At 40.3% G+C, this 26,388-nt stretch overlaps 1 protein-coding gene across 1 annotated transcript; it reads left to right on the forward strand.

The window, feature by feature from the left end:
• The first annotated feature begins 435 nt into the window (after positions 1 to 435).
• On the forward strand, positions 436 to 24,781 carry LOC119775404 (cylicin-2). The gene is made up of 18 exons (XM_038273376.1): positions 436 to 554; positions 713 to 851; positions 1,115 to 1,206; positions 1,406 to 1,504; positions 4,170 to 4,292; positions 12,417 to 12,513; positions 12,770 to 12,822; positions 12,908 to 13,000; positions 13,138 to 13,239; positions 13,404 to 13,517; positions 22,297 to 22,338; positions 22,418 to 22,534; positions 22,824 to 22,880; positions 22,960 to 23,004; positions 23,087 to 23,197; positions 23,278 to 23,349; positions 23,706 to 23,762; positions 23,857 to 24,781. The coding sequence occupies exons 2-18, from the start codon at positions 830 to 832 to the stop codon at positions 24,445 to 24,447; spliced, it is 1,887 nt and encodes a 628-aa protein (XP_038129304.1). The 5' UTR covers positions 436 to 554; positions 713 to 829; the 3' UTR covers positions 24,448 to 24,781.
• The last annotated feature ends 1,607 nt before the right edge of the window (positions 24,782 to 26,388 follow it).

The raw sequence follows: 26,388 nt of genomic DNA on the forward strand, positions 1-26,388 counted from the left end.
TAAAGAGAAATAAAAAAGGAAATGGATCAAAAAGGAGCTATCAGTAACCATGTATGTTCCATGACATATCATTACAATTTCTTTGAGTATTATGTCTTCAGGTCATAACAGGGACCAGGACATGATCTACAGGGGCACTGGCCCCCCGTTGGCTCCTTTCTAGAACCGCCCACGTACGGAAGCCTTAAAGCAAAAAAGCAAACTAAAATTCCCTTTTTACTATGTATCAATCATCCTTTGGGAGGCCATGACTTAAAAAAATAAAAATTAAACATAACGCCGTAATTTAACGCTTTATCATTTCTCCAGTCTCTGTTTTATGATTTTGTCAAAAAAAAATAATAAAAAAATTAACAGAGAGTAAGAAACAATTGGCCCTGATTTCCTTGTTTGATGCAATCGGCGTGGATCCCGCCTCTGGCCGCAGAGGAACCGGTATTACCAGTTGGCTCAGCCCAGTTTGCTCCCCACCTGTGAAAGGCCCACAAAGTAAACAATGCTGCTGTCACCATGTAAACGATGACTCTGTCAAAACACCACCTCATCAGATACAGGTGAGAATGAAATCAAGAGTTATGTTAGAGAGCGGATATTTCTACCAGAACCACCTGATTCTGCAAACAGGAGGCTTTGACAGAGGCAGACATTTCCTCCTCAGTATCGCTTTACTCTGAAACCTGTTTGCGGAAGAGTCCTCTTTTTTTTTTTCCAGTACACACCCACTTTACCTCCCCACCCACAAACTTTTAAGAGAGGCACACCTTTCCTCCCAGGTGAGTCTGTCAGCAGAGACCTGGCCCTCCTGGAAGGAGGAGAAGCTCAGACTGAGATGGATTCCTCGCTCTCCACAGGTTTGCACTCCATGCTAATAGTTTGCAAATACATTGATAAGTTGTATCAAAGGACAAGGCATACTTATGCTGTCATTTATTTTAATGTACATAAACCTTCTTGCATTGCTTTAGATAACCAAATGAGGTATATTTAATCTTGTTTGAACGAGTTAACTCTGTTTTGAGGAAGTCAGATTGTACTAAAGTACATCCACATAAAACGCCTCATTTGCTTTGTTGGAACAGTAAGATTTTCTTATGTTTCTATTCCTGTTCACCAGGTGGAGCAGAGCCTGCAGCCGATGCAGATCTAAGCGGCAGGCAGCAGACAGAGGGGCAGCTTGGACAGCCCAAAGCAATCCAAGATGATCCCGTAAGTTTGAGGGACACACCCACCTTCAAATAAGGCATCATGCATCTGGTTAATCTGATAAAACGCACAATATAAAATTAGATATGCAAATTCAGAGGTGTTGGAAAGTAACCGGTCTGTGTCATACACTAAACATGCCCTTTATGAGGACTTCTGTTTATTATAGGAAGTTAATATTTACTTCTTTTTTTGTTTTCAGGAGATGTATACCATGGACAGCTCTACAGACAGTGATGATGAGGCTATCGACAAGAAAACAAAGAAGAAAAAGAAGCTGAAGAAAAAGAAGAAGAAGAAGGTAGGTGCAGAAGCCGCAGCACTGGAATGGCAGCAGTTTGAGAAATGATGAAACGTTGACACTCATCCTGCGGTCAGTTTAGGGTGTGGCCTCAGCTGGGAGACACAGAAGGGGAATCGTGCTGTCAATCCTGCCGGCTAAAGCCGCTTGTGGGAGATAGCTGATGGAAAATTTTTACTGAACTCTGTGAATCAACCGCTGCGTCTGATTTTAGCATATTTGCAGGAGGTGTGAGTAACTTTCCTTTGTGTGCAGCTGAGTGTTTGTAGAGCTCCACCCTGCCATTACATTCCTCCACCCGTCTGCAGCTCAGCCTCATTCCACTCTGTAAACTGACTCCTTCATTTGGGATGTAGGAAGATTTTTAACTATCAGCGATTTGTAAACCATCTGACTTCAGCTATGGTTTGGCAGAAATCAACCAATTACCTGAGTGCAACTAAATGTGAACAAAACAGACCCTGGAGACAAAAATCATGTAATTGGGTAACATCTTACTTTTCTGTGAACCATCTTTTCAAATCGAAAACTTGATTCTATTTTTTGATAGTTCCTAATCCTTAAGTATGGGGTAAGATACCCATCAATAACAATGTGTGCGGTGTTATCTAAAAAATATATGAATTTAAGTCAATATATGTAATTACATTTAAGATCAGTCTATTCGTCAAATATAAGATCAGATTATTCATTGGTGAGAAAACGAGTTTAGAAGTTACAAATCTGCAAACGCACAAGTATAAATGACAAAGATAAAAGTAGAATTTTATAAGCAAAGATGAAGCTTTCACACTCCTAACCAGTTGGAAGCAAGTTTGCACCTGAAGGTCGTTTGCCCTCAAATGAGAAAAGCAGACGAAGATGAAGATAAAACCTATTGATTGTTGCAAAGATTGATTCGTTTCTGTCGGGTTCATAAAATGTAGGTTTTTGCTTAAGAAGAACTGAAATAAACAATTTATGGATACAATTTCTGCAGAAAGGAGAGACAGTTGAACCCCAGACTCAAACACACTGTCTCCCACTGGACCTCCTCTGCAGAGCGTTTATTAACAGAACTTGACGCATGGTTACAAACAGAGTATTGTTCTGACAGAACAATTGATCAGTTCATGAAGACAGAATGCTCCACTAGAATGACGAGGCAGGATGGTCTCCTGACTGAATCATGACACAGGAGTGGAGCATCCCCTTGAAAAAATGTTTAATAAGCACACATTAACTTTAGAATCACCATTGAATAAACCTAACAGTTTCCACACTGCAGAGATATTGGAATCTGAGCTTAAATATCAGCCAAACCCATTTACACAGGAACAGATAAAACCTTTCAATAAACCAAACATTACCCGCCACACATCTGACTCGATAACCATTTAAAACAGGCATCCCCAAAGTCGGTCCTGGAGGGCCGCAGTCCTGCGGGTTTTAGAGGTTTCTCTGCTTTAGTACAGCTGATTCTGATCATTGCAGTGAAACAAAAGCCTGTTAATCAACTATTGATGTAAATCAGCTGCGCTGGAGCAAAGAAAACTCTAAAACCTGCAGCACAGCGGCCCTCCAGGACCGACTTTGGGGATACCTGAATTAAAACAATTATTTTCATTCATTTCAGACAGAACTAATCACATACTTGTATTATACTTCACCGCTCTTACAATATTCACCACTGTTAGGAGCCATTTCCCTTTTTCCTCTGAGCATGGAGCAGCCGGCTTGCTTGGACTTGCAATGAATCATGGGATACCCAAGGCTACGTAGGATTTGGTTCAAATGGAGCACAAATGTAGAGTCTTCCAATCTGAACAGACCTCGGCGCCACGCTATGACGTAATCGGCCGACGAATCTGGCCTTCGGAGGACGCAGCCGCTGAATTGGAACTTGGCGTAGTATATGTAATATCTTTCTTTTTGTCTTCTTCCACTTCTTGTTTGAAGATTTTTTATAACAACTTTCAGCTGGATTACTGCCACCAAGTGGTAGAAAGTGACACAGCTTCATTAGGTGTCGATATGTACCTTGAGTTGACAACAAGGAACAAATACAAATCTTTAATCTATTAACAATACTTACATTGGCAAATCCAGACATCCATGCATGTGTTTATTGGCTGTTATCTTACCCCATTTAATTACCATTTTAACTTCCTCGGTAGATTTTCTTTAAACTGCTTGCAGACATTTCAGAATGAAGCAGCAGAACTCCAAAAGAACAGAGAAATTATCTCTATTTCAGCCTCCCTGCACAATAAAGGATAAATGTTAAAGTTTAGAACCTTACATTCAGGGAACCACATAGCCAAGCTCTGGAATGCGTGAATAGCTTATTGATGCCATATTGTTCCCCTCGGACTCTAAGATCAGCTGGTCGGACGTGGCTGATAGGACTACAGGCCGATTCTAAAACTGAAGGAGACCAGGCTCTGCAGGCAGTGGCCCCAAAACTCTAAAATTCGAATCCCTTTGTTGCTGTGCAGCATAAACTCTAATGACTCGTTTCAGAAACAATTAAAGACTTAAACTCAACTGCACATGTATTTGTTGTATTCTTGTGTTCCTGTTTTAATTATTTGTGACTCTGCTCACTGTGAAAGCTGCTCTACAAATATATTTGATCAAAAAAAAAAAATTAAAAGAAGTAACTTCCTTGCACCTTTCTCAACAGGACTCCAGTTCATCATCTTCATCATCATCCTCGTCATCATCGTCGTCGTCTTCTTCTTCTTCCTCCTCCTCCTCTTCATCTTCTTCTTCCTCCTCCAGTAGCTCCTCAGACAGTGATAGTGAGGTAAGGTGTTTTACGTATTTAATTACTGTTTATATGAAAAGTAGACTTTTGATAATTTTGATGCCCAAAAAAAAAGGAACTACAAAAAACTGAAACTTTATTACAAAGTCTAAATATAGGAAACACCCAAACAAACAAACCAAAAAAAACCAAACTTCAATAGTCGGTTTCTTTTTTCTACATCCTGAACACATCACCACAGGAAATACTTCTCCAGTGAAGCCCTTTCTTCTTAGACGTGAAAGTATGACATGGAGTCACCTCAGCGTCTTTGAGTGTCTGAGGGGTAAAACATGGAGAACATACATCATTTCATAGCAAATACAAATGACCCTGCATACTCAAAGTCTAGCAAACCCACAAAATGGGACTAAAACACCAACCTAAAAAACACGCATGCAAAAAAAAAAAATGCAAAGGACAACAGCTGAAGGCATAGAAAATAGAGAAAAGTAAAGTAAAAACATTCGGCATTACAAAACCCAAATACAAAAAGATTCTAACATATAAAACACACTTCAAGATTTAAAAAAAAAAGCTGCAAAGTCGTGCTGCATAATAGAAGCATTCCAGACCACTAGAGGGCGACAGTCATACCTGCGGCAAGCTCACTGCGACAAACTCCTGCGGGAGTATAACCAGCCCTTAAGTCCCAATATCAACCCCCCCCCATGCTCTTCCCCTTCACTATCAAGTGTCACTCCAAAAGAAGTCAAACTTGCCCCTGTGGAGGGCACTTCGTTTAAAGTTTAAGGGTTTAAATGAGAATGGGACGCCCTCTTCCCTCCACCGAGACAACTATGTTTGTTTCCCATTTGTTATGGCAACGCAGAGACGCCACCTGGACGTAGCTGGTGCTCTGTGGCGCAGGTTGTAAGTCGCAAAGATTTGACAGACTCTTCTAACTTTCCGTTACTTGTTTAATATTAACTTCCTAAATCTTGCAACTGTATGAGTATGTATGGAACAGACTTGAGTTGGTAATTCTAATAGAAATACTCCATGAGAAACTAATAGAAATGTCAAACTTGTTGCAATTCTCCTCTACTTCAAAGGGAGTGTTTCTTTCTTGAAAATACAGTTTACAGTCAAATAAAGCTTATTTCAAAGAAGACCTTTCTTTTTGGAATTATTGATGTCCTTTTTTAGTAACTTGTGATTTTCTGTCAGTGTGAAAAAGACGCAACAAATCAGTGGAACTCCATTAGGTCGTCTTTAAACCCGCTGCCAAATTCCAGCAAATCTGCACTGATGCTGACTCTTGATTAGGGGCTGAACGGTCAACTCCCCCTACCCGCTACTTGGTTTGGGACGGCCCTTAAAGGCATACTATGCAACATTTTTCAGTTAATTAATGTGTTCCATAACGTTTTGGATGATTAAATGAGTCATTTCAGGTCGAACAAAGGTTTTCTCGGCCGCCCTGGTGGTCTGTGGGGGAAATACCGTACTTGCAGTTGCAGGAGCCCTCGGCCCGCACCCACAGGCTCAGAAGTCTCGCGAGAGTCTGTCTTGCTTTACGGCGAGAACTGCTACACGCCCCCAGTGAAAGGCATGCTCGTTGCTAGCACAGTGGCGATATTTGTGCAGTTATCATGGCAAAACCAGCGAGAAAACAGCGAAAGCCCATGTCGGAGCAGGCAAGAAAGAGGAAAAGGGCTCTTGACAGAGAGAGGAGTCGTACACGGGTGAACATCGGGCAAGCTTTTTCCGAATGGCGAGAGCTAAAAGAAAAAGAAGGCTGCAAGGCTGACGCGGACCTCGCATTTCTGCTGGCTTGACGGAGAAACCAGCTGAGCATATTTACAACAGTGCACTTTTACTTTCGCCCCCTGGGGGAGCCTCGCAGGAAAATCAACACCGGTTGCATAGTATACGTTTAATGTGTCAGAGATTGTGTAGAAACACAAACTAGGGCTACGTTCAAATTGCAGCCTTAAGTGACCCAAATCCGATTTTTTTTTTTGCCCATATGCCACCAGGATCTGATCTCCTCAGGCCTGTCTGAACAACACAGATCCGATATTTTTCAATCCAACCCAGGCCACTTGGCTATGTGGTCCTGAATCCGATACGAATTTGATCTTTTCAAATGTGAACTGTGTGTAAACGGCTAGGTCGGATTCATCCGACCTGAACGTCATTAATACCCGACAAAGGTCGCTATTCTGCGTCTTGCTATGCTGAAGCGGCAAGAAAAACAACAACCATGGCAGATGATGATGCGGAGAGCAGTATTTATGTTTAACCATGTGAAAAGATTGAGTTTTTTTGGTTGGAAAACCGCTAGATGCGCGCCGGCACTACCATCCATGTTTACTTCCGTAAACACAGAGCCCGCTGGCCTGTGACGTCATTGCGTCCTCTACTGCGCATGCGGGACACTTGCGTTGTATGACTGCAGTTCACACGGGAGATCACATACAAGTCGCATATATTTGGAAATATGAACAGCAACGCAAAAAAAATCGGATTTCACAAAAAAAAATCGGAATTGAGCATCAAGGCCTGCAGTGTGAACATGTTATTGCTTAGGGTTAATGTTAAGGGGTTGATTTCTGATTGGAACTTAGAGTTTAAAAAAGTTTTTGCTAAGGTTCTTGTCCATAGATACAAATTCATAATAGTTTGATGATCGTTTCCCCTTAGTGGTCCGGAGGACTTCCATTATGCGTCGCTAGTTTGAAGCTTTTTCTAACTAACCGATGTTTTTAACTACTTTCAGCATTTTCCTTTCATTAGTTTGTGTGTTAGTCTGACTGTTGTGTTTGCTGTGAAATCCTGTATTTAAATTGTATTTGCATCCCTCAGCCAGCATGCTTAATGTTTGCCTTGATGAAATGTGGATTTGTTTGACGTTATGCAAACACAGTGGCTCTCAAAGCGGTACACACCCCTGGCAAAAAACTAGTTTTCTGTGATCATAAGGAACATGACATAAAACAAACATAATTATTTGTTCTATTGTGAATGTTAGGTGTATATTAGGCAATTCAGTGGAAAAAATTTTCTATTATAAAAAGTATGTTGTTTTCCCATATCTATGAAAATGCTTTCCCCCTCCCCCCTGGAGAACTTCACCCTGATTCACACTTGATCCCTAAGGCAGAGACATCCAAACCGTAACAACTCCACCCCCATGCCACCAAGCTTAAGGTGTGATTAGCACATGGAAAACAACTTACTTTAGCCCAAACCTTTAACCTATTTGTCTCTGTGAGGACATCTTTCCAACCATCCAGCTCAGCAGCTTATAGTCTCCGGTTCAGAGGCATAGCTTTGCATAAATGTTCAGTTGAAGATGAAATGCAGATCAATTTATATCTTTATATCAAACGTACGAAGACTTTAAAATCAAACAATCTAACTGCTGACTTGATTCTGCAGTAATTGATGATTATGAGCTTTGTGGTGGAAGATCTTGTACAGAATCAATTTTGATTATAAAAAAGTTCCTGCCAGACCTCCTTTTTTATATTTTCTTTTTCTAAATGCTTAAAGATTGATTGTTTGCATCCACCGAACACTTAGTCCAGCAAGTTCACTGACACTTCTCTCTTCTTTATGATTTCGTAAGCACAGCTCAGGCTTCGCGTTGCTGATTGATGTGTCTGACTTTCTCTTCTGGTTGTGGAAACACCAAACTGATGTCATATGTTGCTGTTACACATTTGTAACAGAGGCCCTTTCAAAGAGGACACCATGTCTCCAAGATGAACAGAAGAGTAAAAAGTTAAATACAAGGAAGAGCAAAACTCCTTCCTTGTAATTCCTGTCTTGCTCTGACATGTCGCAACTACACGTTGTCTCTGCATACTTGTCAATACCTCAGGGCTGAGTTCTGACAGCAGTGGTTCCACTGAGTGTAGGCTGACATTTTGGGCTTGATTACGAAACATGCTGTACGTCCAGAGCTTCTTTTATATGGCTAGTTCTGTTTTGAGCAACTCTTAGGATTCCTTCCATCAATAAAGTAAACCTAAGGTTTCTGAGGGCGAAAAATACAATTAGCAACCGTTAGAGAGCAGGTAAAGTTCCTCTTTAAGGCATTAGGAGAAAGGTTATTTCTTTGGAATGCAAACGTGTCGAATTTGGTTCGATTTATAGCCTCATCAGGACACGTTTTGGTTTAGGGAAATAAATTTGCAGCACGCCAGCTCCGTCATCAGTTCAGCTTTTTAAAGGAGAAGTCCGGTCACATTCAGAATACAACCTTCTAGGGGTGTAAATCACACCCATCATGGCGATTCGATTCAGTATCGATTTCCTGACCCAACGATTCGATTATTTTCGATACTCAAGAATACACCACGATACGATTCGATTCGAATAATTAGTTCATTGATTTTTATTTTTTATTTTTATACCTTACAGGCTAGACAATGTTTCAAATTTGAAATAAATCAATGAAAGCTGTTATATTGGTATGGCTGTTTTTTTTTTTAGAAACAACAGCAAATAACAGAAGTAGAAAAGTTGTATCAAAAAATACTGCACATAATCAGTGCAATGAGTGCAATGCAATACCTCGGCTCCAGACGTCCCCGCCTCCTCCACATGACGCTCCGCTGCACCTCTCCCACATTGTAGCTGACCGCAGACAGTGCAGCAGACAGGAGGCCGGCTAGCATTTTTTAAATGACCATAATTGTGGAAAACAACTCGTGAAGTTTGACCCGCTAGAAGAGCGAGGTGCGCGAGAACGCTGGGACCCTTTTTCCAGCTGGATCTCCGCTCTTTCTGGCCCTCATGTCCCTCCGTCGTCGGACTAAACTCGCCCCCACTTCCTCGCCGCCTCGGCCGTATCTAGACCCACAGCGTGTAGCACAGACCACGCTTCAATATTGAGCATAATTTAAAAATGTCTGTGTCAAGCTCACTGCAACACACTGCTGTAAGAGTATAACCAGGAAGCGAGGTAGGAGGGCAAAATAGGTTTAGCGCCACCGCAGCACGGGAGGAGATTAAATGGATTAAAACAGAACGGAGGGAAAAAAAAGTATGTATCGATGTATCAGATCGTCGGCTGTTGGATTGATGCATCGATACAAAACGATTATTATTTACACCCCTACAACCTTCTCAGTATGTATGACATTATTACATACTTTTCAATAAATAATCAGTGTTTTCATTTAAAAGTAAATTTCATGTGACTGTGCTTTACTGGAGGCATCCATGTTTGTCAAAGAACACTACTGCCACCTACTGGTTTGTGACGTCACGGTGCGGTATCGGCTGTTAATCAAGTCCCAGTGCTGTATCTGGTGTTTGTCACGACACGCTATTATCCAATAAGGGTGATGACCAGTGCACTATGAGAAACGGATGAATGAGGTGTTTTTTCTCCGGCCAGAAGTTCGATGGTAAATCCTTCTTCGTCGCGTTGGCAATCCAACGACGAGGAGGAATCAGAAAGTTGAAATAACAAATTGTTTTTCACTTTTACCCGAAGAATTCCAACATCCAGCTGCCATGCAGGTGGGCATTGTCAGTTTCACCATAGCTCTGGTGAATTTTAATGGTGAAGTTCTCTGGAAATCTTTAATAATTGTTCTTGATTGCAGATGTGTCTAGTAGTTCCCATTGATTTAGCTTGTAAAGCGGGGAGAATGGCGCTAGGCTTACCGGACCATGTTTGAGTAAAAGTTACTCAAGTTGAAGGATATTTGGTCCCAGAGTAAAACAAAAATTTTTTGAAAGGAATTATTTTAAAAGGGAATTTTCCTCCGAGTTGAATAATTTAAGGTCACTTATTTATGCCTCCTCTACAATCCAGCTCTTAATAGCAAGCAGACAGGAAATGGGTTTAAGAGTAACAAAAAGATACAGGACAAAGGTCAATGGGCCTGTGACGTTGAGAACTGGAGCCACAATGCACGCCTTTTCCTCTGTGCCAGCGCTACACCTCATCCACAGTTTTAAAATTTTATCAGCACAGCATTCATGACCAGAAACCTCAGTATGGTGGAGAACACAGGGCCTTTTTACTTAGGCTCAGCCCACTGTAGTACTTGCACCTAAAATTTACTATTACTCCAAATTTCGTTCTATTAACTCAAAGTGGAAACAAAAAAACTATTCAAAGGCTGTGAACCCTGTTTAACCTAAGAGAGAACCTGTGATTTTTGTTTGCTTTTTCCACTCACGCAGCTTTTATCAAAAGATGAGAGGTTGGGTTGTCTTTCCCTGGAAAGTGGGTGGAAGGCCAGCACCATCTGGAAAATCCAGAACCACTTGCTGAACGTTTTGATTTTCCTTTTGTTTGCAACAAGCGGAGCACGCCTCAGTTCACTTCCAAGAAGTGAACTTTCGAGTTTTAGGGCGTGTGGAGGGCCGTGTTTCACCTTAAGCAATACTTTGATTCAGAGCACGACCACACCCAGTTACAGGCTTCTAAGAACTTTTCTCCTATCCACTGGATTTCAATAAAAGGCATTTTCACAAAAATTAAATCGACTAGCTAAAATACCAATGAGAGACGCTCGCCTGATGCGGATCTGTACAGTTTGCCAGCTGGGAGCCAGATTGATCAATGCTATTGCCTTAGCAAACATTTAACCGGAAACCTCTGTGCAGCCTCTGATCCACTTTGGTTCCTTAAAGGAATAGTACACCCAAAACATGATTAGCCTTCATTTTCTACTCACCCCCATGCTGAACAACACTCTGGAGTACTTTTTTGATATCTCAAATGCATCTGGAGATCTGGGAGGCTTCTTGCTGTCTGCTGACATTCAAATAATGGAGGTCTATGGCGCCCGAGGCAGAAAGGTCCGTAAAAGTCCACAAAAAACGTGTCAATATTCCTCCATACTGCTCGTCCAATGTATTCCAAGTGTCCTGAGTGGGTAGCGTCCATAATTTACTCGAAACGAAGTCATTTAGAATGTTTTTAGAGCATAAACAGTAGTGTATAGGATTTCCTAAAAGTGCGTTCACGAGCCTACGGAAACCGCGGCAGACCAAACCAGACGAAAGTGCGCATTCAGCGTCTGCTCTTGATAATGCAAGCGTAGAATAAGAAATGTGCTGTTTACCTGTGCAAAGAAAGAAACAACGAAAGAAAAATGTCTGAGGACTTCAGTGTTGAGGAAGAGCATGAGTTCTTTGCTGAGCTGAATGCGCACTTTTATCTGGTTTGGTCTGCCGCGGTTTCCATAGACTCGTGAACGCGCTTTTAGGAAATCCTATACACTACTGTTTATGCTCTAAAAACATTCTAAATGACTTCGTTTCGAGTAAATTATGGACGCTACCCACTCAGGACACTTGGAATACATTGGACGAGCAGTATGGAGGAATATTGACACGTTTTTTGTGGACTTTTATGGACCTTTCTGCCTCGGGCGCCATAGACCTCCATTATTTGAATGTCAGCAGACAGCAAGAAGCCTCCCAGTTCTCCAGATGCATTTGAGATATCAAAAAAGTACTCCAGAGTGTTGTTCAGCATGGGGGTGAGTAGAAAATGAAGGCTAATCATGTTTTGGGTGTACTATTCCTTTAAGTTAAGCCTGACTGACATTCATCCATGATTTGCTTTTTTTTTTTTTTTTTAAAGCTTTTGACTGAGACCTGAGAAACGTTTCTCAATTACTCAATTACTCAAGCTCAATTACAGACCTACTACAACCTGGCAACGCCTGGGCTCCATCTCATATGACTTCAACCTACTTTTCCTTTTGGTGCAGAATCCTTTCATTTCGGATGTCCAAATTTATAAAACAATTATTTAATACATTTTTTAAAATTACAATTAACATTTTTCTTCCATACCACCCTGGATGCTCTTTGGTTGTATTATTAAAAACAAAGATTGTTGCTACGACGTTTGAAAAAATAAATGTGTGAAAGATCAAGGAGTATCTCGCCCTGCCTGTTTGATGGCAGCGTTACTCAAATGGGAACGGCCTGTTTCATTAATGATTTGCGTTCAATCTCTAGATGGTTTTCTATAAACGAATGAATTATAAATGACTTCATTTCAAAAATGATTGTTTACATAAGTTGAGGCTGATGTTTACAGTCTCAGGCTTCCCCCCATGGTAACGGACGTTCTGGTATTAGTCAGGCAATAAAACGATCATCATAAAACATGCCATGTTCCCCATTTGGCTGCAGGATGACAAGAAGAAAAAGAAGAAGAAGAAGCAGGAAAAGAAGAAAAAGGATGAGATGAAAAACTATGTCTGGGACAGCGTTGTCGTCTGTCAGGAAGGTAAGTTTTCAACCTTTCTCCTTTGCCTATTCTCTTCAGTTCAAATGTAATTTTGTATAATTAAAAACTGTTGTTTAGATTGAATTTAAGCTGTTCTCCAAAGTATAAATGCTGCTGCTTTGTGGCAAAAAAAAAACTGGTTATATTTGAACTGGAGTTTGGAACCATATGTGTTTTTACTGAGGCGTATCTTCATATAAAATATAATTAACAGTCGTTTATTAATAACCTGGATCATATTTTTTGCTGGTTTTAGGTCCTGAGGGCCTGGAGGAGGAGCTTGACATAGAAGCCATGAAGATACAAGTGGTGAGAAATCAATATTAGTCAATATTCGTCTTTGACGTGTTTCTTTTTAAAAATATATTTAATGCTTCATGTATTGCGTAATCAGGAATACGACTCATCAGATGAGGAGCATGAAAAGAAGAAGGAGAAAAAGAAGAAGAAGAAAAAGGACAAGAAAAAGAAAAAAAAGAAGAAGAAGGTATTTATAATCATCAAAAAGCTGATATTTTTGTGATTACTGTATGTCACAAAAGGTTTGGTTGTTTTTTAATTTAAACAAATCCTGAACTCAGATCATATAAAGTAAGATTTTATTAAAAACCTTTTCTATTGCAGGATTCCTCTTCCTCCTCATCTGACAGCTCATCAGACAGCGAAGATGATAAGAAAAAGAAAAAGAAAAAGAAGAAGAAGACAAAGAAAAAGAAGAAGAAGAAGGCAGGATTTGCATATGTTTACCCCAAACGTTCAGCCGGCTAAAATAAAAAAATTAAAAATAGTAAAACACTAAGAAGAAGGTTTAACGTCGAAATGTGTCAGATCTTTTCATTTTATCCCGGTTAAGGTGTGATTGTGACTCATTTGCTTCTCCTTGCTTATAGGACTCCAGTTCTTCTGATAGCTCCTCTTCTTCCTCTGACAGTGATGATGACAAGAAAAAGAAGAAGAAGAAGAAAAAGGACAAGAAGAAGAAGAAAAAAAAGGACAAGAAAAAGGTTGATGTGCTTTTAATTTGTAGAAATGCAGAATTTCCTCATTATTTACTTTAAAACCTGGATGTTCAGGAGTGGTACTTTACCTGGATTAACGCAGAGATAAGTAAAACCTTTCTGAGCATGTTTTCATTCAAATGACTGCCGCCATTAATGCGGTTAATCCCAAAATATTTCACAAACCCGCTTTTTTTGTGCTTTTATTTTTGTGCTGCACATCCAACTGTTTTGTTGCTTTTAAAATCGTAGGGAAATCATATTTAAATGTCACATCTTTCTGGCTTAAACATGTATATAAATGTACTCTTTATTAGATGGTTTTGTTCTAAAATTTAGAAAATTTCTGTTTTAGAAGAATAATTCTGTCTGAAAATATTGATTTTTTTCATTATCTTATCCAGCTCCAGTTAGTTCTACGTCAGCCTGAACACCTAAATTCGACCAATCATATATCAACGGTCATCTGTCAATCAAATATTTTCGGTCATAACATCTTGATTTATATGTCGCAGCTAATATGTGCAACAGTTGAAATAGGAAATGAGAATAATTTCCTTTCCCATTGAGTTGCGTCCCAGTGTTCACGGGGATGGACGTTTGTGTCTTCGGCAGGCGTAGAGCTAACAGAACTGGCAGCGTTGCGAGGCAAGGGCTCAAACATGTACGGCTGGAAGGCTTCTACACCAAACCAAGCTTCTGCCGCCCTGGCGTCCTCTTCCACAACATCTTTGCCCCCGCTTTCCTCCTCTAAATAAAAAATGGATGACAGAGGAGATTCATCCACGACCTCCGACACTAAACTCTCCTCTTGCATGTTTCCGCTGTCCATAGCGTTCCTTGACAGCGTCGTTTCTAAGTCACCAATTTAGTGCTACTTGGTCCCAATGGAATTTTCCATTGGGAACCTACTAGCACTAAGTTGCTAACTGGCTAGCAAGATGCTTCCAACAAACCGGCCACAATCAAACTTGATTGTGAACCTTCCACCACAACAATCCCGCCCCCTTGATTAACGACCAATCACATTCACTTTAATCACTCGTGTAAAGTCGTGCACTACTGGGGAGAATTCGTAAATTCAACGGTTGGAACAGCCGCTTCACTACGACTTTAAGTGATCAAATCATACCTTAAGAAACTTATGCCAATATTTCCAGCTATAATACTGATAAAGTACAGATACTTTTGTTACATTAACTGTACTAATGTATGTAATAATAAAGTACTAAAGTATGTTTTTGATCATGTAGGATTCCAGCTCTTCATCTTCATCTTCTGATAGTGAAAAAGACAAGAAGAAAAAGAAGAAGAAGAAAAAGGATAAGAAAAAGGTGAGCCCCTTTTTTAATGAAAAATGTCTAAATTATAAACCAAAGTATTCACTATGCAGACTAGCTGCCATTAGCAATGTGAACATCACAAACCCTGAAGGTTTGTCATCTTTCCTCTGCTGTAGGATTAATTATGGGTAAAAAGTCAAAGTTTCCGTTTTAGCTGAATCTCTCTTTTGTTTTACTTTCCACCAACTCAATTACAGACGTTTCTGTGGAACACAGTGTATTTTCATAGCCCCACAGGTGTACACAAGTGTCGTTCATACACCGGGCCTTCATGTCCCCTCTGGAACATAGATTTTAACAACACTTTATTTACACAATTCATTCAATTATTCATGTAAAACAAAGTCAGTTAAAAATCACTATTAATTTAAAAAAAAATTAAATGAGGAGCTTGTTATAGTGTCAATCTCAATACATAAAGTTTTGTTAAAACCCTACAACAGAATAAATCCTCCATGTTCTGTGTGGCTCAGTGGAAGTCAAACTCCAGCGTTATTCTGGCTTTAACGTTGCACATCCATAGAGCCACAGCATCAAGGTGAGCTCCCTCCTGCAGTCTGCTAACCTGACTCCGCCAGATGGATTTGCTCCACATATCCATCTGGAAACCTTCCATAGAAGTAATTTTGGGAAGGGGCGAAAATACTGGTTAGCTGATTGGCCTATGTTGGTGATAGACGGGCCAAATAAACCAATCAGATCAACGAAGCATATGACGTACTAACTTAGCGACGACGAAGAGGAGCCAATTGATAGATCAAACTCTTGTCGAACAAGTCGGGAGAAGAGCAAAAACATCTTTTCCTCTGAGAAAAGCCTCCAGAGCAGTGTTTTGCTCTTCTTTCAGTGAAGAAATACTCTGTAATTCCGATAAAACTTGCACAATAGCCACGCTAACGCTAGTTTCATCGGCTGAAGCCGCCATGTTCTTTAGACTGAACTGTCCCGCTTCTCGTTACGTCACACCTCCAAAACGCCTCAAAGCCAACACTGATTGGACGTTCGTTTGGTGAACTGCTCCAAATTTTCTTTAACGGAAAATAGCCAGACTGATCTGCGAGTTAAACCTTGAAAGCTTGCGAGATCAGGATGGTCTCACAAGGCTAGTGAAGACCATGACTGTTGTTTCAAGGAATTGCATGAAATTTTATTATCTTCGCACAATTTCAGCGACTGCGGATAATGACGTCCTTGAATCTGTCATGCTGGCTAAAAAGCTAATTGACTCTTACGAAGAAGAGCCAATTGATAGATCAAACTCTTGCCGAACCAGTCGGGAGAAGAGCAAAAACATCTTTTCCTCTGAGAAAAGCCTCCAGAGCAGTGTTTTGCTCTTCTTTCAGTGAAGAAATACTCTGTAATTCCGATAAAACTTGCTCAATAGCCACGCAAACGCTAGTTTCATCGGCTGAAGCTGCCATGTTCTTTAGACTGAACTGTCGCGCTTCTCGTTGCGTCACACCTCAACCCGCCTCAAAGCCAACGCTGATTGGACGTTCGTTTGGTGAACGGCTCCAAATTTTCTTTAACGGAGAGTCTCCAGACTGATTAGCGAGTGAAACCTTGAAAGCTCGCGAGATCAGGATGGTCTCACGAGGCTAGCAGTCTGTCTGTACAGAACATGTAAACGGCCATCTTTGCTTCATTGATTCAAAAATTTCAAAGTTCAAAGTTGGGCCTATGGCTTATTTTTCCTATTCTGGCAAACTCCTCCTTTAAAAAAGCATTTGTAAAACCCATCCCAAAATGACTAAAAACTTTAATTGAAAGGCTAAAAATGGTCTTTAGTGTTGTGCATTCCATAAAAACGTTGAACACACTTTCAGACAGACCGCAGAAAGGACACTCGTCTGAAACAAACTGATTAATAACTGATAAAAAATGAGTTTGTGGCGTTGGCGCAGTGTTAAAGTCTTCATTGGAGATCCTAGTTCATTGTTTGATGGGAGGCTTGTGTAAAGTCCTCCACTGGGGTGCTTTTTTCTGAAGTTTTTCTGTCCAGGTGCAGACCGGCTTCAAAAAATGTTTGTTCCGTCCCAAAACGTCGGTTCTAGACCAACTTTTCCGGTGGGTTGGGGGGCAGAATAGGGCCTGTGCTTTTTCATGGGACTCTAAAGAAAAGAGTAAAACTAAAAAACATGGCAATAATTGAATAGTTTGAAATATTGAGTAAAAGAGCGTTGGAAACCTGAGATAAAGTAGATTGAAATTCTGTTTGAAAATGACAGAAGCTAAATGTGTAACTACCGTATTTTTCAATCATCAGAATTAAACTGTAAAAATAAAAAAAAACTTTGTCCAGGAAACCAATCACGTAATGGATTCTGTGCCAATGCATATCACCATTAGAAATGTACTTATTGTTTTGAAGTTATGAAGCTTAAGCATCAATTCAATCTGGAAGACTCTTATCAGCTTCATCTGAACCACCTTTTCTGAAGCCAATCATCTTTCAAGATCCCTTTCATTTAGCTCCTGGCCTAGCTTCTCTCTTCTGCACACAAGTGAGCTTTCACCCACCTCTACCCCCAGATTATTCCCAGTCCCACTCATCCTCTAGCTTATTCTACCACCAACGTCCGGGGCCCCAGGGGGAGACTACTGTAATCCTTTTCAAGTTTAACCATCCAAGTGAATGTTGATTCACAGCACCAAAGTCTTCAGCCGGGGTCAGAGCGCCAGAGAACTTATTTCATTTATGTCTTTATCTGCTTCTGTCTCCTTGAACCCCAGTCGGCCTCAGCAGATGGCCGCTCACACTGAGCCTGGTTCTGCTGGAGGTTTCTTCCTGTTAAAAGGGAGTTTTCCTCTCCACTGTCGCTACATGCATGCTTGGTGTGAGGAATTGCATTTGAGTCAATGAGTCGATGCAATCGACTGGTTTTCCTTGGATAGAAAACTTTGAATTAATCTGACTGGATGATCTGGTTGAATTGTAAAGCGTCTTAAGATGACATGTGTTGTGAATTGGCGCTATAGAAATAGACTAAATTTAATTAAGTCCAAAATCAAAAAACTGTCCCACCATATTCCTACGACCAGAGGGTTCTTGTGCCACTCAGACAAGATTTTTTTTTTTTGTGTGCAAAATTTAAGAAAAGATCTAAAAAAAAAAACTTCTGCAGGATCTTTTAAAAGTAAGTCTGGATACGTTTAGCTGTTTCTCTCTCTCTGTGGTAGGCTCAGTACCTTGGTGCGACTTACACCATGTTTGTACAATCTTATAGAATAAACCAAAGTGTGTTTTAGATCTTATAGCAAAGACCCAATGATAACATTAATTAATCCAATCAGGATACACTCACCTCAGGATGTTGGATACTTGAAATTTTCGGTAAAACAGAAAGCTTGATCTACTTCCTGATTAGACTTTCTGACAGGGGTCTTCAGTGTTGTCCTATGCCTTTTCAAATAACTCAAAGATAATGTCCAACGTCTTTTAAAATTTAGATTGATGAAACGACCAAATGCATTGTCTAATTTAAAATAATATGATGGGAGCAAACAGCTCTAAAACAGCTTTTGTTTCTTTAAACACTTGCTCTTATATTCTGGCTGAGTAAGATTAAGTTTAATCAAACATCCTTGAGCTGAATGATGCTTTTCTTTCTCAGGATGACGAGCAGAAGGAGCCAGCTAGTTCTCTCTCAGCTGATGGTGAGAAATTAACACAAAAAACAAATAACTGACCTGGTTTGGTAGCATCAGCGTGTTCAAACATCTTATGCCTCATCGTTCAGGATGTGAGACAGGAGCAGCGAGTGCTGATGGAGATGGAGATGCTGCCAAGGTGAAAAACCAAGTTCACTCCTGCACTTTGTTCCAAAAGCTGAATATTCAGAGAAAATCATCACTATGTGCTGTTTCTGTTTTTCTTTTATCTGGCAGGCCAAAGAGTTTAAAGCCGCAGAAGAGAGCAAGCTCTCTACCACACAAGCTGGTAAGTGTGCAACTCTTTTAGATTAACATGCATTAAAGGAAAAGTCTGGTCAGCAAGGAATAATCAATGGATCATTATCTGTACCTAAAACTAATACGTTCGCGGTGATTTAATGAAATTAGTGTTAATCAGTAAAAAAAATAATAATTTTCATCGCGATCACTGAGTCTGGGAGCGGCCATTTTTGCCCGAATCTAGTAGCCCCTCCCTCCTGCCATCTTCCAGCAGTGACGTCACGGTGTGGTAAGCCTAGCGCCATTCTCCCCGCTTTACAAGCTAAATCAATGGGAACTACTAGACACATCTGCAATCAACAACAATTATTGAAGATTTCCAGAGGACTTAACCATTGAAATTCACCAGAGCTATAGTGAAACTGACAGTGTTGGGAAAGTTCTCTTTCTACGTGAACTAGTTCAAAGTTCAGTTCACACATTTTAAAATGAACTAGTTCAGTTCATAGTTCATAAATCAAAATTTTGAACTAAGTTCACAGTTCCAAAAAATGAACTAGTTCAGTTCTTTTTTTTTTTTTCATATATTGCTCAATTACATCATAGCCTACTGTAGAACCACAGACAGCAATTATTTTATCAGTTGTAACTCTGAAACTGTGCGTCAGATTTCATCTATCCAGTTTTGAATCCTTATCCAACCAGGGTTTACATTAGCATTGAGGGGTCATCATTTCCCCATTGTTGCTTTAACGCTTTGTTGCTGTCCATTCACTTCACACTAGTAGCAGCTGCAGCTTTCACCCCTACAGTATATTCTCAAAAACATCAGGAAAAATGTGCTGCTTGAATGGTCTTTTTTATGAGGAATTATTAAAAGAAAAACAGGAAAGTAGTCTTTAAGGTGCAAATGTTTTTTTAATTGTAATATTTTTTTCAAATTGAAATTCCATTTCAGTACATACTAAAAAGGAATCCTGGAAAATTATACCAGGCAGGTTTAACAAACAAGTTACACGAATAGTAAAACCCTCAAGAACATTTTACTAACACAAACTGAGGGACCAGGCTGAGGTAGGAATTTAAGGTTACTAAAGTGCGGATTTTTTTACTGAAAGCCGGCGGGCAAAGTTAGTAGAGAAATGTAAGATTGTTGCCATCATCCTCACCGACCACCTGGTCATAAAACTGTTTTAAGTGATCATACTGCTGCTTTTTAGCATCCACGGTCGCCTTCATGCTGCTATGGCTTCCACGCTGCATTTTGTTTTGATGACGCACGCGGCTGTAGGCTACGACACTGGTAGCTGGTGTTGCCAGATTGGGTGTTTTTCCCGCTACATATGAAGGCCTGTTTACGGTGTGATTTAGCCGGGGTTCGCTTTTAGGGCTCTATAGAAATCTGGCAACCTATTGAACGGAGTTGAACTGAGAGAGCGTGCCGTTCACAGACACCAGAATGAACGAGTTCACAATAACGTTCATCAGGCAGTTATGCAGTACGTTCAGTTCACGTTCGCCCAAAATATGAACGAGTTCATGAACTTTCGTTCAATGAACGCGTTCAGGCACAACACTGGAAACTGACAATGCCCACATGCATGGCAGCTGGATGCTGGAATACATCGGGTAAAAGTGAAAAAAAAATTAGTTATTTCAGTTTTCCGATTCCTGATCCTCCACGGACGGGTTGGTCGTTGGATCGCCAACTTGAAGATGGAGGATTTGCCATCGAACTTCTGGCCAGAGAAAAAACCCGTAATATGTAGCCAACATTTGGAAGAAGAATGTTTTCAAGATGACTTGGATAATAGCGCGTTGTGACAAACACCAGATACAGCACTGGGACTTGATAAACAGCCGATACCGCACCGTGACATCACAAACCAGTAGGTGGCAGTAGTGTTCTTTGACAAACATGGATTCCCTACAGCAGGGGTCTTCAACGTTTTCCAGGCCAAGGACCCCCAAACTGATGGCGAGCTGAAGCGGGGACCCCCTAATTATCTATATTGTATGAAATAGTGTTCTATCAAACTGGTCCTACAGTCACTCTATTACAGATGGAGTAATGTAACGAAAGTAATTTCTCCCTGAGATTATTAAAGTATTTCTGATTCTGATTCCTGGTTGATGGGACAGGTGTTGTGAATGAAACGGTGCCCAGCTTGAAAGAACTCCTGTGTTTCGCTGAATGTGTGCGTTGATGACTGAAAGACATCCTCTGCCTCCATTTATCTGTTTACTACAGTCTGTTGAATTCATGTTAATGTGGATTTAAAGACATTTCAATAAGTCGAAAAAATTACAAAATTATAAAAAAAAATGTCTAATCAACCACAACTTTTGCGACCCCCATGCAGTAGCACCGTGGACCCCCTAGGGGTCGCGGACCCCCTGTTGAAGACCTCTGTCCTACAGTAAAGCACATTCAGATGAAAATTACTCTTAATTTAAAAAACAACGTATTTATTGAACAGTATGTAATAACTTCATATTTCAAGTACTTTCAGAAGTTTGAATTCTGAATATAACCTGACTCTATATTTAATCACCTTATCAGCGGTTTGTGAGTTCAAAAATTTTTTTTTTTTTACTGAAGTAAATTTTGTTCTAGTATTGTTCAAAGCAAAGCAATTATTTGTAAATAACATTTTTAAAAGCAAAATGGAATCCTGAAATTTAAATTGGAAAAACTTTTTAATAAAAAAAAAAAGGTTTAAATGTTTTAGATCAGAATTCTTCAAATTATATATATATATATTTTCTAAATGAAAAAAATTGACAAAAAGGAAAAACTCCTAATTAAAAAAAACATATCATTTATTGAACAGTATGTCATAATTACATATTTAAAGTACTTTCAGAAGTTTGAATTCTGAATATTACTGGACTTATCCTTTAAAGTGGTGCCCTGTGTTGCTATGATGATTTGCTTCCAGCAGGGGGAGCACAGCTGGTTCATGATGGCATTGAGGATGGCCACCTGAGTGATGATGAGGGAGAAGGAGATAAGGAGAAGGATAAAAAGAAGAAATTGAAGAAGAAAAAGAAGAAAAAGGTGAATTAGTTTTCTAAAATGGGGGATGATGTCTGAAAGAACCAGAAGCTACAACAAGCTAAATGTTTCTGTGAGACATTCGGTAAAAACATTTGGATTCTCAGTAGAGTTTGACCTTTTATTTTTGCACACAGGATTCATCAAGTGCTTCAGACAGCGAAGATGAGAAGAAGAAAAAGAAGAAGAAGAAAGACAAGGTTTGTATTTTATCACCCCTGTTTGCTTATCCATGAGATGCTAAGCTACAATGTTTATTTAATTGGTTTTCCTCATTTGCAGGATTCAAGCTCCTCTTCCTCATCATCCTCTGATAGCGAAGATGAAAAGAAAAAGAAGAAGAAAAAGAAGAAGGACAAGAAGAAGAAGAAGGATAAGGTTTGTGACAGAGGGTGTTGCTGTTTGCTGCCTGAAAGGTTCTGCTCCACATTTTACTCCTGGTGTTTCTTTTTTACAGGATTCCAGCTCTTCTGACAGTGAAGACGACAAGAAGAAGAAGAAGAAGAAAAAGGGAAAAAAGAAGAAGGATAAGGTCTGAGGACATTTATAGAACACGTTTTTGAGTTTATTTTAAAAGTAGGATCAAATAATCCCTTTTTTTTTCTTTCCAGGATTCAAGCTCATCCTCTTCATCATCTTCGTCCTCGTCTTCGGATAGCGAGGATGACAAGAAAAAAAAGAAGAAGAAGAAGACAAAGAAGCTGTCTTTTGTCCTCGAGCTCACTCAGGTGGCCAAACTTTAACATCTTTAGTCATTATCCTTCAGTCATTGCTCCACATTTGCTAAAACTAATGTATCCTCATACTGTATGTTTCCAAGTTTATAAACCTGTAAGTTTTCTCTATTCTCATAAGAGTTAATTATCAGCTCCACTACTCTATCATGCCATTAATCTCTGCTTCTGTCTCCTTGAACCTCAGTCGGCCTCAGCACTTTCTCATCAATGAACATGTCCAATCCTGTTGTTTCCATCAAATGTTTTCTAAATCTAACCATGCTTCTCCTATCATTCCCAGCCACCAAGCTCCTCTGATGAGAGTTCATCCTCTTCCTCTGATAGCGACGGTGACAAGGTATGAAGCACAGCTATATAGAATAGAATAGTAGTGTTGTGCCATATGAGATTGTTTAATTTATTTTCCCTCTTTGCAGAAAAAGAAGAAAAAGAAAAAGGACAAGAAGAAGAAGAAAAAGAAGGTGGTTGAAGGATCATTTTAAGCATCTCGTTGACTTCTTTATAAAATTGACTCATTCTTTATCCTTGATTTTGTCCTTCCAGGATTCTTCTTCTTCCTCCTCTTCCTCCAGTGATTCTTCTAGTGATGGCGAAAAGAAAAAGAAGAAGAAGAAAAAGGACAAGAAGAAGAAGAAAAAGAAAGATAAGAAAAAGGTTTGTGTTTAGAAACCAAAGCCTGCTGTGGTACTATGTGACACAGGTGCAATTTATAAAATCCTGTATTCTCATTCAAGGACTCAGACTCCTCTGGCAGCGATGATGACAAGAAGAAGAAAAAGAAGAAGAAAGACAAAAAGAAGAAGAAGGTATTCTCTCTGCTTCTGTCTCCTTGAACCCCAGTCGGCCTCAGCAGATGGCCGCTCACTCTGAGCCTGGTTCTGATGGAGGTTTCTTCCTGTTAAAAGGGAGTTTTTCCTCTCCACTGTCGCTACAAGCATGCTTAGTGTGAGGGATTGCATTCGAGACAATAAGTCGATGCAATCAGCTGGTTTCTCTTACATAGAAAACTTTGAATCAATTTGACTGGATGATCTGGTGCATTGAGACTTATTGAATTGACTTATTCCATGTGTGTGTGTGTGTGTGGGGGGGGGGGGGGGGGGGGGGTATGGCTTTATTTTATCTGAAATCTAGATGATTGAGTGTTGATCTGTTTGAGCAGGACTCCAGCTCATCGGACAGCGACAAGGAGAATAAAGAGAAGAAGAAGAAGAAGAAGGTCGGTGAAATCCCAACATGGGATTGTTGTCTGATTATGTCAGGATTTAAGAAGACATGCTGTTTCTTCATGAGGGGGGGGGTGTCTTTTATAGGATAGCCCAGAGGGAGAGCCAAGCGGTGAGCCTAAACCAGAGGCTACAGACGTAGACAGCAGCAAACCTTCTGCCTCCAGCGGGGGTAGTTCTGTTCAGAGCGGCGCCGGCTCCTCATCCTTTGTGTCTGCGTCCTCCACCGTGAAGACAGACCCTCCGAATCCTTCAACCACCTACAAGTCGCCTACTTCCTCCAGCGGAGGTAGCTCTGTTCAGAGCGGCGCCGGCTCCTCATCCTTTGTGTCTCCGTCCTCCACCGTGAAGACAGACCCTCCAAATCCTTCAACCACCTACAAGTCGCCTACTTCCTCCAGCGGAGGTAGCTCTGTTCAGAGCGGCGCCGGTCCCTCACCCTCTGTGTCTCTGTCCTCCACCGTGAAGACAGACCCTCCGAATCCTTCAACCACCTATAAGTCATCCTACACCAGCTCAAACTGGAGCGCAGGAGACAGGGCTGCAGCTCAAAGGCCCAAAAGCGCCATGGAGTCCTTGATGGGGAATCCCAGGAGATATGGAGATGGAACAACGAGAACCTCCACCACTCTGTCCTCAAGTGACCTCCTGAAAGGCCCCAAACCTTACCAACCGTGACACCATACGACAGAATGTAAACGTTACTGATACAAAATAAAAAAAATAAAAAAAATATGGCTGACGTTCGCAGACGAGTGAAACTAGATTGATGCTAAAGATTCTACTGATTGCTTTTTAGTTCTGGATTCAAACATGATGATTGACCATGCAAATAAATAAAACTGTTTCTGTTATGTTGGCTTGTTTAGAGTTAGCAAAATTCAGAGATTGTTTCTTTTTGGGTTTCTTGAGTGTCAAAATGGGGGAAAAGGCCAAATTGTGCAGCAAATTTGTCAAAGGGATTAAACAACTGCAAATGTTTGCTTTGAGTAATAAAACTGTGATGACATTATTGTGTTTTTACTGTCCATTGCTGGAATCTGCTTAATCTTAACATTTATAGATATGGGGCACTGAATTAAATTTAGCAAAGCAGTTTTTATTTTACATTTGTTATCCAACACACTCTGCAAATTAATGTTGTTTTTTTAACATTAAGTAAAAAAATGGTATATATAATATATTAAATCTAATCCAATATAGTGTATTTATATCTACGTCTGTAATTTACATCTAAAACATGTATCTATATCTAAATCTATATTCTATCTCTAAATGTTAAATCAAAATATGTCTTTAAAGGGGTCATAGAATGATTCTAGAGGGTATTTGGTTCTGCTCCTTAATGTCTCTGAATATATTTGCTGTTCTATGAGCCTTAATGCAGCCTGGTTAAAAGAGCTAGAATGAAGCAACAGGTTTTTCTTCCTGTTATGGTTTGTTCATGAATATTTAGATGAGCTGTGTGCTGATTGGTTGGTTTACAGCGAGCGAAGCTAGTGAGCAAAGACGCATCATAGCAACAAGCACTCAGTCACTGAAACATCAAATTGTTGATGTGGTAGGGTGACCAGACTTCCTCTTTTTCCCGGACATGTCCTATTTTTCATACCTAAATAAATGTCCGGGGGGAATTTCAAAATCATCCGGGATTTTGGTCGACTAAAGTGCAAAAATCCCATCCCACCACCACCTCACCTGGTACGGCCCAGTTCAGTTGCGTTCCGTTTACACCTTTACAGTTATGTTGGTTATCGTGCTCGGACCGCTCTCGGCACGCTTTTAAAAGGGTAGCATAAATGGGGACACTGTCCTCCAGCAGTCTAAGCCTATAGCAGCATTGCTGTAGCTCAGGACAACCGGAGCCACTCTAACTACAAGCTTTATGAAAAAGGAAAATTTTAGGCCTGTCTCACTAGAGGCTGGTTACAGAAGAGGATTAGGGCCACTGAAAAAAAAAAAAAGTTAACTGATTTTTAAATTTTATGGGAAAAAAGTAAGAATTCTGACTTAAATCTCAGAATTCTGACTTTTTACTTTTTTCTCAGAATTCTGACTTTAATCTCAGAAGTCTGCCTTTTTTTAGAATTCTGATTTTCTTCTCAGAATTCTGACAGTTAACAAACATATTAGCATCAAGCCATAGCCATGTCTGTTTTAGAGACTAGCTCTCTTGTTTTAGGCCCCGTCCACGCGAAGTCAAACCCTGGCCTAAACGCACAAATTTTTCACCAAACCAGCCTCTCATCCATACGAAGCCGGCGTTTCGGGGGTCTGTAAACGATCTTTTTTTTATTCAGCCTTCAGAGTGGCAACATTTCGAAACGCCGTTTCCGCGTTTCCATCTTTAAGCTCTAACCGCATATTTTTTTTTACACGCATGCGTCATAGCGTCGCCTCTAAACACGCATGCGCGACACAGTATCACAACAACAATGGCGCCGTTGCTGCTAATGCTACTCACCCTGCTGTCGGGCTTACAACAGAATCTTCTTCTTCTGGAATATCTCCAGGAAGAACAGAGCAATATCGACGACATAGTTCAGCACCTGAATTTGACTGAACCACGAAAATGGACCCGCAGGGCAACCATGTATAAATATTAGTGCGCATGCCCAA

The sequence above is a fragment of the Cyprinodon tularosa genome, unplaced genomic scaffold, assembly GCF_016077235.1.
Source record: "Cyprinodon tularosa strain WSP-4 unplaced genomic scaffold, ASM1607723v1 ctg87, whole genome shotgun sequence".
In the NCBI taxonomy this organism is placed as follows: Eukaryota; Metazoa; Chordata; class Actinopteri; order Cyprinodontiformes; family Cyprinodontidae; genus Cyprinodon; species Cyprinodon tularosa.